Below are 15,502 nucleotides of genomic sequence, written 5' to 3'. Positions count from 1 at the left end.
GATAAACAATTTGTTCCTTGCTTGCGACTGGCAAACAGGAAGTGAGTCAAACCCGCGAGCACTCGGGCATCTCAGCTATTGCCACAAACCTTTTCAGCAATCGCAGATGAGCTGAAGCTAGGAAAGATAGCCAAGGTTATTCCTCCCATTGAAGAACCAACCCGAGGGTGGTCACTGCTTGATATGATTAAACTGTTGACTTTGTACTGCCTGTGCTTGGGCCTACAGAGATAGAGGTGACTAAATATCCAGATTAAGTGAATGAACAGAGCTAGAGCTAGGGCTTCTACAATAAACGGGGTCTCCAAGTGGCTTTTGGAAAGGAGGGGAAGATGTTCATTGGTGGAGCAAGCAACCTCTCAATGAGTGCCCTGTGTTCTTCAAACAGTGCTATTCATAAGAACATAAGAAAGGCCATGCTGGATCAGACCAAGGTCCATCAAGTCCAGTGGTCTGTTCACATAGTGGCCAACCAGGTGCCTCTAGGAAGCCCACAAACAAGACGATTGCAGCAGCATTATTCTGCCTGTGTTCCACAGCACCTAATACAATAGGCATGCTCTGATCCTGGAGAGAATAGGTATACATAATGACTAGTATCCATTTTTACTAGTAGCCATGGATAGCCCTCTCCTCCATGAACAGGTCCACTTCCCTCTTAAAGCCTTCCAAGTTGGCAGCCATTACCCCATCCTGGGGCGGGGAGTTCCACAATTGAACTCAGATTCAGATACCTTTATTGGCATAGTAAAATAGCAACAAGGGAGCATAAATACAGGCATCCGCAAGGATTCACCAACAACAACTGACTAAAACTCAGCCATCAAGTTAAAACACTTCAATCTAAAACACTACATTCATCCAGCCAGCAGATATGAACTGCAGCGAACACCGGCACCATTCCAGTTGATGTTGCCCAGTGCCTACAAATTACCTCAGTTGGTTTTAAACTGTTTGTTTATTCTTTACCCTCTTATTTTTATTTTTGATGACAATCATCAGAAACTCTGCCACATGTTCGGTGACAGCAGGTATCTTGTTCTCTAATAAAAAGTTGATGCCATCATGTGTTAAGTTGTTTAAGGGTATAATGTGAGGATTGATTAATTCTAGATGTTGTTTATGATACAGGGGACAGTACAAAAGGATATGCTCAACTGATTCTGGTTCTGTCATTTGTCAGCTGCAAATTATTTTGTTCCAGGGGATACCCCTGTATCTGCCAGAAACTATAGCTGATGGGAATATGTTTAATCTGGCTAACATAAAGGCTTTGCGCTGGGAGCGGTGGGTTAAGTTGAAAAAATGATCGGCCATTGATCTTTTTGGAAAGTAAAGGCCAAAAGATGTACGTGAGCAGATCTTGTTTGCTCCAGCATTTATTTTCTGCAATTCCATATCCCAAATTCTCCCTGTAATCGTCCAAAGAATATAAGCATCCCCGGAGTTTGCCAACCCCTCTATATCAATGCCAAAAGTATTGATTTTCTTTTGTATGAATTCAGACCATTTAAATACATAAGAGCTGGCAACCAACTGGCTATAAGGCTATTTGAGGGGGCACGAAAGTGTAGGCGCAGCCAGAACTTAATAGTAGAGATCCAGGCTCTACTTTCAATAAGATGAAGATCTTACTCCGCACAAAGTGTATGGTAACCATCCGAGTTGGGTACACCAAGTATGCGCTGCAAGAAAGACATATTTATCCGTTCCACCCCCTTGTTAAAAGCCAGGATCCACACCGGGGCTCCATACAATAAATACGAAATTATCGTGGCCTGAAAGATTCTTATAGCCGCAGGGACAAATTGGTTTCCTTTTCTGTAGAAAAATTGGGTAATAGCTGAAAGCTTACTCTTAGTTGAGACAAGGGCTCGCTCCCTATGTAAAGACCAGTTCAAATAGTGGGGAAAAAGCAACCCCAAATATCTAAATGTTTTGACTTGTTCGATTTCCCTATCCCCAATTCTCCAGATCTCCCGTTTCCATGATCTGGAGAAAACTAAAATTTTAGTTTTGGTATAATTAATGTTTAAAAAGTTTTTATCGCAGTAAGAAGCAATTTAACTCTGCATTATGTGAAGAAATACTTCCTTTTATCTGTTTTGAATCTCTCGCCCTCCAGCTTCAGCAGATGACCCCGCGTTCTAGTATTATGAGAGAGGGAGAAAAGCTTCTCCCTGTCCACTCTGTCCATACCATGCATAATGTTATAGACCTCTACCATGTCTCCCCTTAACCGCCTTCTTCCCAAGCAAAACAGCCCTAAGCGTTTTAATCACTCCTCACAGGGCAGTTGCTCTAGCCCCCTGATCATTTGGGTTGTTCTTTTCTGCACCTTCTCATTACAGACGGGAATGATCGTGGCCAGAGTTTCAGTCTCCTCAAGTGTTGGATGGGGTGGGCGGGAATCTCATGAAAGGAAGAAGGAAGCCTCCGTACATATCTTGGGCCAAACTCATGGAACTGATAGGGCAGGCCACACCCCCAATTGATTAGCTTTCTTTCCCAGAAATCAGAATCTGCCCTTGGGTCGAGCAGAGATCTTCCTCTGTCTCCTCGGTCACTGATCTCCTTGGGAAAGCTTCTCAAAAGAGTGGAACGATGTTGGATAATGCCGGTAGCCTTCACGTCCGTTTTCTCTCTTCCCCTTTTTAGGAGCAGCCAGCCAACATGTCTCTCAAAAAGGACGGGGCCCAGAAGAAATGGGTCGCCCTGAAGGAGAAGCTGGGGCCCCAGGACTCAGATCAGACAGAGGCCAACCTGGAAAATGCCGAGCCGGAGCTCTGCATTCGCCTCTTGCAGATCCCGTCGGTGGTGAACTATTCTGGCCTCAAGAAGAGGCTGGAGAGTAGCGATGACAACTGGATGGTCCAGTTTCTGGAGCTCTGTGGACTGGATCTTCTGCTGGAGGCCCTGGACAGGCTGTCTGGGAGAGGGGTCTCCAAAATCTCTGATGCGCTGCTGCAGCTGACGTGCATCAACTGCGTGCGGGCGGTCATGAACTCCCACCAAGGCATCGAGTACATTGTGAGCAACGAGGGCTACGTCAGGAAACTTTCCCAAGGTGAGAGTGTGGGATTCTTCTCGTTCTTTTCACACACAAACACAGTTGTTGAGACTTTGATTCATTTATATGATACTTCCTAAATTGCAATCCCATTCACACTTGTGTCCGTTAAGTGCCATCAAGTCTAACAGTTAGAGCAGTTACTCAGTGGAAAAGGCTTCCTCGGGAGGTGGTAAGTGCGCCTTCCCTGAAGGTTTTTAAGCAGAGGCTAGATGGCCCTCTGTCAGCAATGCTGATTGTATGACCTTAGGCAGATCATGAGAGGGAGGACATCTTGGCCATCTTCTGGGCATGGGGGTGTGGGGGGGAGGTGGTTGTGAATTTCCTGCATTGTGCAGGGGGTTGGACTAGATGACCCTGGTGGTCCCTTCCAACTCTATGATTCTGTGACTCAAGGCAAGTGAGAAGTAGAGGTGGTTTGCCATTGCTGTCCTCTACGGAGTCTTCCTTGGTGGTCTTCTATCCAATTACTGACTCTGCTTAGCTTCCGAGATCTGATAAGATCGGGCTATACTGTGCTGCCTTCCCTCCCATTCATACTTATTAGGGACTAATTCCCATTGAAATCCATCGGACTTTGGAATAGATGCATTAGGCTGCAGCATGAAGAATGACTTACTTGTAAGTCCCTTTAAAATCAGCGGTGCTTACTTCTGTCAGCCTGTTTAAAATAAGCCTATAATATGCACAGTGGTTGGCAAACTTTACTTAATTTATAGTCATGGCAAGATACATTCAGGTGGTTAGCTGTGCTGTTCTGCAGCAGAAGAGCTAGATTCGAGTCCAGTAGCACCTTGGAGACCAACAAGATTTTGGGGGAATCAGCTTTCAAAAGTCAAAGTTCTTGTCTCTCTAATGAAGGGAGCTTTGACAGCAGTCTGTTCATGCAGTGGCCAATCAGGTGCCTCTGGGAAGCCCACAAGCAAGACAACGAGCAGCATTATCCTGCCTGTGTTCCACAAACCCCAGTATAATAGGCATGCCCCTCTGATATTGTAGAGAAAAGGAAGGAAGGAAGGAAGGAAGGAAGGAAGGAAGGAAGGAAGGAAGGAAGGAAGGAAGGAAGGAAGGAAGGAAGGAAGGAAGGAAGGAAGGAAGGAAGGAAGGAAGGAAAAAACACAAGAAAGGCCCTGCTGGATCAGACCAAGGCCCATCAAGTCCAGCAGTCTGTTTTCACAGTGGCCAACCAGGTGCCTCTAGGAATCCCCCAAACAAGACGACTGCAGCAGCATTATCCCACAGAACCTGATATAATAGGCATACTCCTCTGATCCTGGAGAGAACAGGTGTGCATCATAACTAGCATCCATTTTTACTAGTAGCCATGAATACCCCCTCTCCTCCATGAACATGTCCACTCCCCTCTTAAAGCCTTCCAAGTTGGCAGCCATCACCACATCCTGGGGCAGGGAGCTCCACAGTCTCACTGTGCATTGTGTGAAGAAATGTTTCCTTTTGTCTATTGACTTGTTCTCAGTTTATAAAAAGTTAACGGTCCCCTGTGCAAGCACCGGGTCATTCCTGACCCATGGGGTGACGTCACATCCCGACGTTTCCAAGGCAGACTTTGTTTACGGGGTTGTTTGCCAGTGCCTTCCCCATCCCAGTTTATAGCAGGGCCTTATTACCTTGCTGCCGTTTGTGATTGTGTTATGTGGAGGCTGCTCCAGCTACATTTTTCTCACTCTTGTCTGAGGGGGCAGGGTTTGCATCCGGACAGTAGGTTCTCACTGCTCCTCTGTCTTTGCAGCTCTGGACACCTCCAACGTCATGGTCAAGAAGCAAGTGTTTGAACTCCTGGCTGCTCTCTGCATTTACTCGGTGGATGGCCACGCGCTGGCTTTAGATGCTCTGGATCATTACAAGGCAAGCCGAAAGTAAAAGGTCCAGTTGGTGTGTGCGGGTGGAGAAGGACCGCGGCGTTTCAGGCGGCGTACAGACGTGCGACCTCCCACCTGTTTGTCTTTTTGTGCTTGGTGTCTCCCCAGCTCCCTTCTCTCCTGCCTTGTGGACCCAGCTCTGACATTTTAAAAATTGGAGGGAGGGCAGAGGGGCTTCATGATTGGCTATCTTCTGTGGCAGTCAGCACTCCATGCAGCTGGCATGTCCTAACAAGGGGCAGAAATAGTTGCTGTCCAGCATGATTCAGAAGAATTAGAGCTGGTTTTTATATGCCGACTTTCTCTACCACTTAAGGAAGAATCAAACTGGCTTACAATCATCTTCCCTTCCCCTCCCCACAACAGAGACCCTGTGAGGTAGGCGGGGCTGAGAGAGCTCTAAGAGAGCTGTGACTAGCATGAGGTCACCCAGCTGGCTTCATATGTAGGAGTGGGGAATCAAACCTGGTCCACCAGATTAGCCTCCGTCGCTCATGTGGAGGAGTGGGGAATAAACCCGGTTCTCCAGATCTGAGTCGACCACTCCAAACCACTGTCCTTTAACCACTACACCATGCTGGCTCCCTTGGGGAAGTTTATACTTCTGCCTGAAAAAGGCAAGTCCACAGAGGGATTCTGTGCTCAAGATATGCTCATCTGCACACAACCTTGGTTGCAGCTCTAATAGCCCAGACTAACCTGATCTCATCAGAGCTTGGAAGCTAAGCAGGGTCAGCCCTGGTCAATACTTGGATGGGAAACCACCAAGGAAGTCCAGGGTTCCTACACAGAGGCAGGCAGTAGCAAACTCTAATCTGGTGAACCGGATTTGTTTCCCCACTCCTCCACGTGAAGCCAGCTGGGTGACCTCGGGCTAGTCACAGTTCTCTCTTAACTCTCTCAGCCCCACCTACCTCACAAAGTGTCTGTTGTGGGGAGAGGAAGGGAAGGAGATGTAAGCCAGTTTGATCCTCCTTAAAAGGTAGAGAAAGTTGGCATACAAAACCCAACTCTTCTTCTTCTTCTTTCTGAATGGGAAATGGCATGGAGGCCACACAGCCCTAATCCAGATTCACTTTTCCCACCATGGTGGATTTTAGGACCCCCAAAAAACCACATCTAGAGTTCCAGTTACTTCTAGTACTAGATGCCCACCATAAGATGCTGTTTTTCCATTTTTCAACCTTGGCTTGATGGAACCGCTTGTGATATGCTTGCCTGCGATCTGCTTTCTTATATTGCCAGACGGTGAAAAACCAGCAGTACCGATTCAGTGTGATCATGAACGAGCTCTTAGCAACAGACAATGTGCCCTACATGATAACTCTTCTAAGTGCCATCAACGCAATTATACTAGGAACCGAAGAACTAAGAGCCAGGACGCAGCTCCGGAACGAGTTCATAGGTAACGACTGACTCAGATCTTTCAAATGGAAATCGGGTTGCTTCCCTATGGCTTTTGCTGCTGCTGCAAATACAGAGGTATTTGCAGCAGTAACAGCATCCACTCGGCAGATTTCCCCACACTTTCCCTGCACTGGTCCACAGCAGCAAACGAGTGTGGCAACAAAGGCAGAGAGAAGCACAAGGGGAATGATTTAATAGGAAAGGCTGGGGCTCAGTGGTAGAGCATCTGCTCGGCATGCAGAAGGTCCCAGGTTCAATCCCCAGTATCTCCAGTTAAAGGGACCAGGCAAGTAGGTGATGAGAAAGACCTTTGCCTGAGTCTCTGGAGAGCCGCTGCTGGTCAGAGTAGACAATACAAGTTACAAGTTTCGTTTATTGCTCATTAACGACAAAGTCATAAGCATATACATAAGACACATAGATGCCTAGAATGTATAAAAATACATGTAAAAAGTGTAAAAAGCTTATAATAAATTTATACATGTTCAACAAAATCTCTTAGGCTACATGCCAGTGTCATTTACCAGAATAGTTTTGAGACCATTACCTGGGTTAAATATTTGGCGACCTGATGGATTTTCTCACTATCTACCTCTAAGTCTGGTAGGAGAAAGGGAACAATCCAGGATTCAGAGGGAATATTATACTTTATTAAGATAGGTGTGATCCACATCGTTTTCTCTTTATTGTCGAAGGCTTTCACAGTCAGAGTTCATTGGTTCTCGTAGGTTATCCGGGCTGTGTAACCGTGGTGTTGGTATTTTCTTTCCTGACGTTTCGCCAGCAGCTATGGCTGGCATCTTCAGAGGAGTAACACTGAAGGACAGTGTCTCTCAGTGTTACTCCTCTGAAGATGCCGGCCACAGCTGCTGGCGAAACGTCAGGAAAGAAAATACCAAGACCACGGTTACACAGCCCAGATAACCTACGAGAACCAACGTTTTCTCTTTGTTCCAGTTTTTGCAAAATAGAAGTAAGTGCCCTAAGGTTCCACAATCACATAGGTGATCCCCAAAGGGAATTTTTAACAAGCGGCCCTTTAAGACCTGTGTGGGGAATGCATTTAGTCTTGCTAAGGTGACAGCACGTTTTTGAGTTGGGGAGGTTAAGAGGTTGAAATATATGGGGAGAACCTCTGGGGGAGGGATTCCCATTGCAGTAGTAGGAGTAGGCAATACTGATTTTGATGGACCGAGGGTCTGATTCAGGATAAGGCAACTTCATGTGTTCGTGTGAGCCATGCCATAAAATATGCCATAAACACAAACCTTTTCCAGAAAACCTCTGAGATTTAAATAGCTCACCGTGTCAATCCATCTTTGTTGTTTTGCTCCTTCCAGGTCTCCAGTTGCTGGACATTTTGACCAAGCTGCGGTAAGTGATTTTATTAACCATGTGAGATTTATTTTACAACGTTATAATACAGCGGCAGACAGAGTTTGAAGAGCCTTTCTCTTACACGTCTTTGAGCCAAACATTATGACTGTGCGTCTTTCTATCTCCACCCACTCTGCTTGATATCGTAATGTTCCAAGGCAGCCACAGCAGAAAACAGGAGGAGTAGATTGGTACTGCAGTAGCTTTTGCTTTGGAAAGATGCAATTGGTACTTCTGGTTAGCATTCAGGGCCTGACTGATGACCATATTCAGGTTCAAGAAGGAATTCTCCACCAGGTCAGACTGGCTAGTAACTGTGTCAGGGTTGATACAGGGGTTTTCTTCATTTTATCATCTGTGGGTTGTAATCCAAATATGCCAAAATGTTGAATCCATTTTCTATCACCGTATGGCCTTGAATCTTGCTTTTTTTTAAAAAAATGAAGGCTGACTTTCTCAATACTGTGTATCTGTTGCCATATTCTGTATGGGTATATTCACAATGGCATCCGCTCCGTTTGCAGCTTCCAACAAACGTTATACGGACGTGTGCGTCTGCATCTGGGCCGGCTTATGCTCACCAGCCGATCCCTTTCCTTGTAATTTAATATTTGTTTTACGGATTTGCTATAATGGGAAAACCTACCCAGCCTTATACCCTGACCTTTAAGGGTTTTATAGAATTAAACTAGAACATGGTTTTGTTAAAGACGTGTTCGGCCAACTCTGTCTGCCCAGTTTAGACTTGGCAATTAAAAAAAAAAAGCAGGGCTGTCAAACATAAGGCCCACAGGCCGGATCCAGCCCCTTGAGAGTTCTTATCCGGCCCACGAGCCAGCCAAGGTGGCCATCCCCACCCCCCCACTCTTGATCTGGGCTGGCAAGGCATGGCCCGGCCTGACCATATGATTCAGAACCATAGAATCCTAGAGCTGGAAAGGACCACCAGGGTCATCTAGCCCAACACCCTGCACAATGCAGGAAATTCACAACTACCTCCCCCCTACACACACACCCAGTGACCCCTACCCCACATCCAGAAGATGGCAAAAAAAAAAAAAACCCTCCAGGATCCCTGGCCAATCTGGCCTGGAGGAAAATTGCTTTCTGACCCCAAGTGGTAATCGGCACTACCCTGGGCATGCAAGAAAGGGCCATGAAAGCCAAACACTGGCACAAACCTTCTTGCCCTCCCTCTCATCATCTGCCTAAGGCATAGAATCAGCATTGCCGACAGATGGTCATCTAGCCTCCGCTTAAAAACCTCCAGGGAAGGAGAGCTCACCACCTCCCGAGGAAGCCTTTCATGTCATATCCAGCCCTCGTAACGATTGAATTCGTCACCCCTGAAATAATGCCTCTTTCCCAATTTGGGGGACATCCACAGAGCCCAATAGACTCCACATAGGGTCTAGAATTGTATTGGAAAGACTGCGGATGAGAACATGCAGTGAATCTCTGGGGATTATTTCCAAATCACAGGACTTCGAGGCCCTCAGAAGCAATTATGGTGTCCCTTAGGTGACAACAAGTTGGATCCACCACAGTGTTTCTGTGGGTATAAGAACGTCTGCCCTCGGAACACAACTTCCTCAGTTCATCTCTCCCATGACAACCCACAGTGTCCCCTGAAGTCCTGTTCCTAGGGGTCTCCTCACCCGAGGAGCAGGTTTTTGGAGAGTATTTTGGGCTGCTGGAGGAGGGAGGAGCCATGAAAGTCATGGTCTGTGGGCAGAAATCCTTGCATCTGTGGAAATGCTGAGCTGGGCCCGACTCTTGTTACTGAGGTTAGTTGGACCTAAAGTATTGTGTGAAAATCTGCCCCTCGAATTCTAGGTGTTGTCTACAATTACAACCAAACACACACACAACGTTTATGTTGTAATTTATGTCACCATTTGATGCCGATGGACAACCGTTCCTTCCAAAAACAGAAGCCGCCTCTTCCTAAGTAAGCAAAGGCTAATGTGGATTTGTTTTCATGAGTGGAGAGGAGCGAATGGGCTTCTGCCTGCATGTAAGCTGAGAAAACTAGATTTTTTTGTTTGGGCCGTTGTTAATATTTCCCTGTGATGGGCTTTGTGCAGAGACATTGAGGACGAGGACTTGCTGATCCAGTGTGAGGCCTTTGAGGAGGCCAAGTCTGAAGATGATGAGGAATTGTTACGGATCTGTGACGGGATTGACATGGGCGATCATCATGCGGTTTTCTCCTCTCTGTTCAACAAAGTGAGTCCAGCCTGCTTTTTGATAGACCACCCCCAGTTCAGGTTTTCTAATTAGCAATAGTAATTGACATGGGATCCAATCCCATCAAAATGATCCACACACGCAAAGAATGGGGAGGTATTCAGCAGTTCTTCCCTCATGTGGCAGATCTCCAACTCCCACATGAACACATGAAGCTGATTTCTACTGAATCAGACTCTGGGTCCATCAAAGTCAGTACTGTCTACTCAGACTGGCAGTGGCTCTCCAGGGTCTCAGGCAGAGGTCTTTCACATCACCTGCTTGCCTAGTCCCTTTAACTGGAGAAGCCAGGGATTGAACCTGGGACCTTCTACATGCCAAGCAGATGCTCTAGCACTGAGACACAGCCCCTCCCATCTCTTGCTGCTCCCCAGTCCCCAGGTGCAGCATCTGGGGAGCATTTTGAGCTGCAGGAGGGGAGGGGCTGTAGCTCAGTGGAAGAGCCTCTGCTTGGCATGCAGAGGGTCCCAGGTTCAGTCCCCGGCATCTCCAGGTAAAAGGATCAGGTACTACAACAAGAAGAAGAGTTGGTTTTTAAACCCCGCTTTTCTCTACCTTTAAGGAGTCTCAAACCCGCTTACAATGACCTTCCCTTCCTCTCCCCACAACAGACACCTTAGGAGGTAAGTGGGACTGAGAGAGTTCGGAGAGAACTGTGACTAGCCCAAGGTCACCCAGCAGGCTTCATGTGGAGGAGTGGCGAAACAATCCCGGTTCACCAGATTAGAGTCCACCACTTAACCACTACACCAAGCTAAGCAGGGATTAGTCATGGTTAGTACTTGGATGGGAGACCACCGAGGAAGTTCATGGTTGCTATGCAGAGGAACGCAATGGCAAACCATTTCTGTTTGTCTCTTGCCTTGATAACCTCATGTGAGGTCACCATAAATGGGTTGCGACTTGACAGCACTTTAATATTATTGTTATTTTTGTGGTGGTAGTGGTGGATGATGATGTTGTGGTGGTGGTGGTGGTGGTGGTTATCTGGGTCGCTGTTTTAATAGTACACCACTGCTTTACCTTTCAGGTGAGCAGTTTCCCAGTCTCCGTCCAACTGCTGTCCATCCTCCAGAGCCTCTTGCATCTGGAACCTTCTCACCGCTCCAGCATGTTACTGTGGGAATCCTTAGAAATCCTAGTCAACAGAGCCATCTTGCTTGCCAATGACAGTAAGTTGTAAGCACTCCATAACCCATGATGCAGTTCTGTAAATCGAGGTGAAAGGCAATAAAAATCCCGGATGTTTTTCTTCCCTTAAACTTTTCGGCCCGAACGTCTGTTCATTTCTCAGATCGCAAGGCTCACATCCGGCATGGCATTATTATTATTTTTTACAATCTTCAAAGAAAGAAAAATACAGAAAAAAATCTCCTCAGAGTGGCATTTCCCTGTAAGAGATGGGCATATAAACTCATCCTCATTTCAAGCGTGCCATTTACGATAGGACAGTATAACACTTTTTCCCTTCTTCCTACTTCAAGCCAAGAGCAACTGGCACGAGAAACCCCTTTTGACTGAAAGAAAACGCCCTGGTGCTGAAGTTCTATTCCATCCCATCTATTGTTTCAGCTCCTGTTGTTGTCATTTTGGCTTCTTCAAAAGAAACACTATACTCTCCCCACACTCACACAGCCATCACAAACAAAGTGGTTGTGCGTGGAAGAGAAAACCTGGTGGTGTATCAGGCTTAAAGCACATGCCTTCTTTCTTCCACAACACTTTAGGCAGCTTCCAGTGATCTAAAACAGGGTTCAGGGATTCCTGGACTAAGGGAGCCTTTTCTACAGCACTTTGTCTGCTACAGTTGGACTTTGGTTGTTTATGCATGGTCGCTTTGACCTCCTTTATTCCCCGTTTCAGCCAGGATCAAATGTTTCAGTATGCACGCTATCTCATTCCTTGGAAGCTCAATGCTGTTTCGATGCAAAACAAACCCGGCTTTTCCCATTCCTCTTCTGGCCCAAATTAAACCATTGATCCTGGCTCATTCCGGAGTCACAGAGCGTTCATACTCCATTAGGGGGAAGCACAGGAGATTGGCTTCTCTCACAGCCAATCACAAAGCAGTGTGTAAAGAGGCAGGGATTCAAGTGTTTCCTGCTTCCTGCTATCTCAGAGCTCTTTCTGAGCAAAAGAAAGGCTTTTTAAAACCAAGACTTGGATTTCTTCCCCTCTCCTTCTTTCAGATTGCTCCATTTTTTGTATTTTGTTCTTAAAATGCTTTTTTATGCCACAGCTGGGTTTGGGGGGAAGGAAATCTTCTCTCACGGTAAGCACTGCGAAGTAAGCCAGTTACAGAGCAGCATTTAAATGGGTGGGACATGGTTTGAGCTGGGGAGACTACTTTTCTGTATTCATGGCTGGATTAGCACACAGTTTCGTCCTTGATCATTCAAGCCAATGCATACAGTTTCCCCCAAATCGGGTTACATTAATGTGCAATGAACTTAGGTCCAACCACGGAGATCCAACCCATGCATAAAAGGCCTGTGTGTCCTTCCAGGCATTTTAATTTGACTTGAGTTGTATTTCAAACTGTTTGGAGTCACCCATTTGATCCCCCCCTTTCTTGTCTCACAGTCCAAGACAACAGCGTAGAAGAAGTCATGGAGAGACTGTTGTCCATAAAGAAGCGCCCAAAGAAACGCCATTCCGAGTCGAAAAAGCTGGCCAACCAGGTCAACGAGAGCACGCAGACCGGTGGAGACTCGGAGCCCTTTTCCAAAGCCGGCCAGAACTGTTCCCCGGCCACCGGCCCTTCCAGTGTCCCGTCTATTCCAGAGCCACCAAACGTGCCTGAGAACGTTACCTCTTCCCAGCTGACCCTTTGCTCGGCACTGCCGGGGCAAAGCTGTCTGCCGCCGGCTGCCCCTCCACCCCCACCCCCACCTCCTCTACTTCCTGGAACCACAGCCATATCTGTTCTTCCGCCGCTGCCACCACCGCTGCCACCGCCGCCGCCCCCTTTGCCTGGTGCCATAGGAATGCCACCTCCTGCTCCTCCTCTGCTTTGTACTCCAGGTGTCCCCCCACCACTGATACCTCTCCCTGGTATGACCGGGATCCCTCCACCACCACCTCTTCCGGGAATGCCGCCCCCGCCTCCCCCTCTGCCTGGCACAGCTGGGATCCCTCCGCCTCCCCCGCTGCCGGGAATGCCACCCCCGCCTCCTCCTCTGCCTGGCACTGCGGGTATCCCTCCGCCTCCCCCGCTGCCAGGAATGCCACCCCCACCTCCACCTCTGCCTGGTACCCAAGGGATGCCGCTGCCACCTCCCCTGCCCAGCATGGGAGGGATTCCACCTCCTCCCCCTCTAGGGGGCAACGTGGAGGAAGTGGTGGTGGCATCCCAGGTCGACTATTCGCTCGGGTACGCCAGACCCTTCCACAAGAGGGTGAGGACTCCCACACTCAGGATGAAGAAGTTGAACTGGCAGAAGCTCCCCTCCAATGTAGTAAAAGGTGGGTACTCCTCAGATTCGTTTTCTTGGTGCTTTTCTTGTTTTAGCTAAACCTGTAGCACCTGAATTACGACTAATAATGAAGCTCAAGACTGCATTCTCCAGGACTTAATAGAGATCTGGGATTCCTGTCTCATTACCAATGCTGATTTCTCCAAGTCTACTACCCCTCTGCATATCACGCCTAATCCAGTCACCCCTGCTAATGTCATTTACTTGCTTTTAACATTTACGTTGCCATTGTCTGTCTAATTCACTCGTCTCTCCTAAGGACAGATGGAATCACATCCTAGCTGTATCTGAAGAAGTGAGCTGTGACTCATGAAAGCTCACGCCCTGCCAGAAATTTTGTTAGTCTTTAAGGTGCTGGGAGACTCTTGCTCTTTTCTACTACCTTTGGCAAAGACTCTGCAATAGTGAACCAACTGTGGTGGAAAGGGAAGTGACAGGAAGGGAAACAGCCATCTGCAGTCTCTGGTTCCAAACAGAGGTCATTCTGGTTCCAAACAGACCCCTGGTTCCGGAGCGTTTGTGCATTTTAGCCAAGAAAGTGCAGCAGATTTTTCTAAGGTCAGGCGAGTCTGCAAAAAGGGCATAAATCGATTTGCCTTTAAGAGGATGCTCCGCTAACACGCATCCCTTTTTTTTAAGAACCGTTGGCAGCCTTGCTGCTCTCAGATCACTGACAAATCCTTTTACTACTTCAATGTGGCAGTTAGAACAGAAAAACATAAGAAAGGCCCTGCTGGATCAGACCAAGGTCCATGAACTCCAGCAGTCAGTTCACACAGTGGCCAACCAGTTGCATCATGGATGTAGATAGACAACTCCCGGGATCTAAGAGCATGACTTTGTTTGCTTGTATGCCATGAGCGAAGCTGGCCAGGGTGCAACATGGAGCCTGATTTTGTAGTGGCCCCATTCTCTGGTGTTCTCTGCGCACCAGGGTAACCGGATCCGATGGCAGACCCAGTTCATGGATGTGAAATAACTGTGTAGGACAGTGCTCTTCTGCCAGCCGATGCAAACATATGATGTCTGAGTCACTGGAAGGAGGGAGACCGGAGTTACGGCCTTAACTGGTGACAAGACCAGGAACCATAAACGGCAGACCAAGGGCTCCCAAGCCTCTGGTGGAGTTGGGGGATCCCTCTAATCCCAGGTCCCCTTGTTTAGCACCTGAGTGGTGGCCAGAGAAATTTAAAAAAAACGCAACCTTGTGTGCTTACTCATAGTTCTTAATGGAAGTGACAAACGGTAGCTCTAGGAATCGCAAGAAACAATATAGTTTTACTATAGAGTCTCTGGCGATTCCTAGAGCTACTGTTTGTCACGTCTGTTAAGAAATTCCACTGAGTACATGAGGCGGCGTTTTTGTTAAAAAAAAAAACCTCCCATAATACTCCACTTTTCCCAACTCTCCCACTGCTGCCTGGCAACCCTAAGCAGACGATCTGCTTCACTCCCACACCCCGGAATGAATAGGGTTGCCAGGGGGGTGGTTTTGCCCATCAATCCACCCGGCCGCTCTGGAGCAGTGACTGCGGGTACATGTGGGTGTGCGTACACAATGACGTCACTTCTGGTTTTACTTCCGGAAGCATTATCTCCGCAGCTGCTTTACCACTCAACCACCACCCCCATTTTAGGCGCCGTGATGCGCCACTTCTGGAAGTAAAACCGGAAGCGATGCCATCACGTGTGTGCGCCCGCGGCCACCCCAGCCTCGCCCCCTAAAACCTCCCACCGATCCGGAGGGGGGACCTGGCAACCCTAGGAATGAAGACGCAAGCCACCTGTAGATAGGTTAAACTAGACTTCCCCTGATCTGCAGAATGACCTCAATTTAATTGCCTAACTAACCCACTCCCAAAGGTGTTCAGGTCCACTAAAGCAGCCCCTTGGAGACAGTTCGGTTGAGGCCAAACCCACCCAGACTCCAAGCTCAGCACAGCGATGGCGGCCGTGCCTTGTTTGGCGTCGCCTGTGCAGAAAGAGGTGCCGAGAGGGGCTGAGCTTGGGGTTGCCAGCCTCCAGGTAAGACCTGGAGATCT

The 15,502-nt window shown here is 47.8% G+C and overlaps 1 protein-coding gene across 1 annotated transcript; it reads left to right on the top strand.

Moving 5' to 3' along the window:
• Positions 1–2,673: 2,673 nt before the first annotated feature.
• Positions 2,674–7,735, top strand: INF2 (inverted formin 2). Its single transcript, XM_056851151.1, has 4 exons — positions 2,674–3,067; positions 4,821–4,936; positions 6,196–6,355; positions 7,698–7,735. Exons 1-4 carry the CDS (start codon positions 2,674–2,676, stop codon positions 7,733–7,735), a joined length of 708 nt encoding a protein of 235 aa, XP_056707129.1.
• The last annotated feature ends 7,767 nt before the right edge of the window (positions 7,736–15,502 follow it).

Source organism: Euleptes europaea, chromosome 6 (genome assembly GCF_029931775.1).
Source record: "Euleptes europaea isolate rEulEur1 chromosome 6, rEulEur1.hap1, whole genome shotgun sequence".
NCBI classification, from domain to species: Eukaryota; Metazoa; Chordata; class Lepidosauria; order Squamata; family Sphaerodactylidae; genus Euleptes; species Euleptes europaea.
This window is presented reverse-complemented; position numbering and strand designations above follow the sequence as displayed.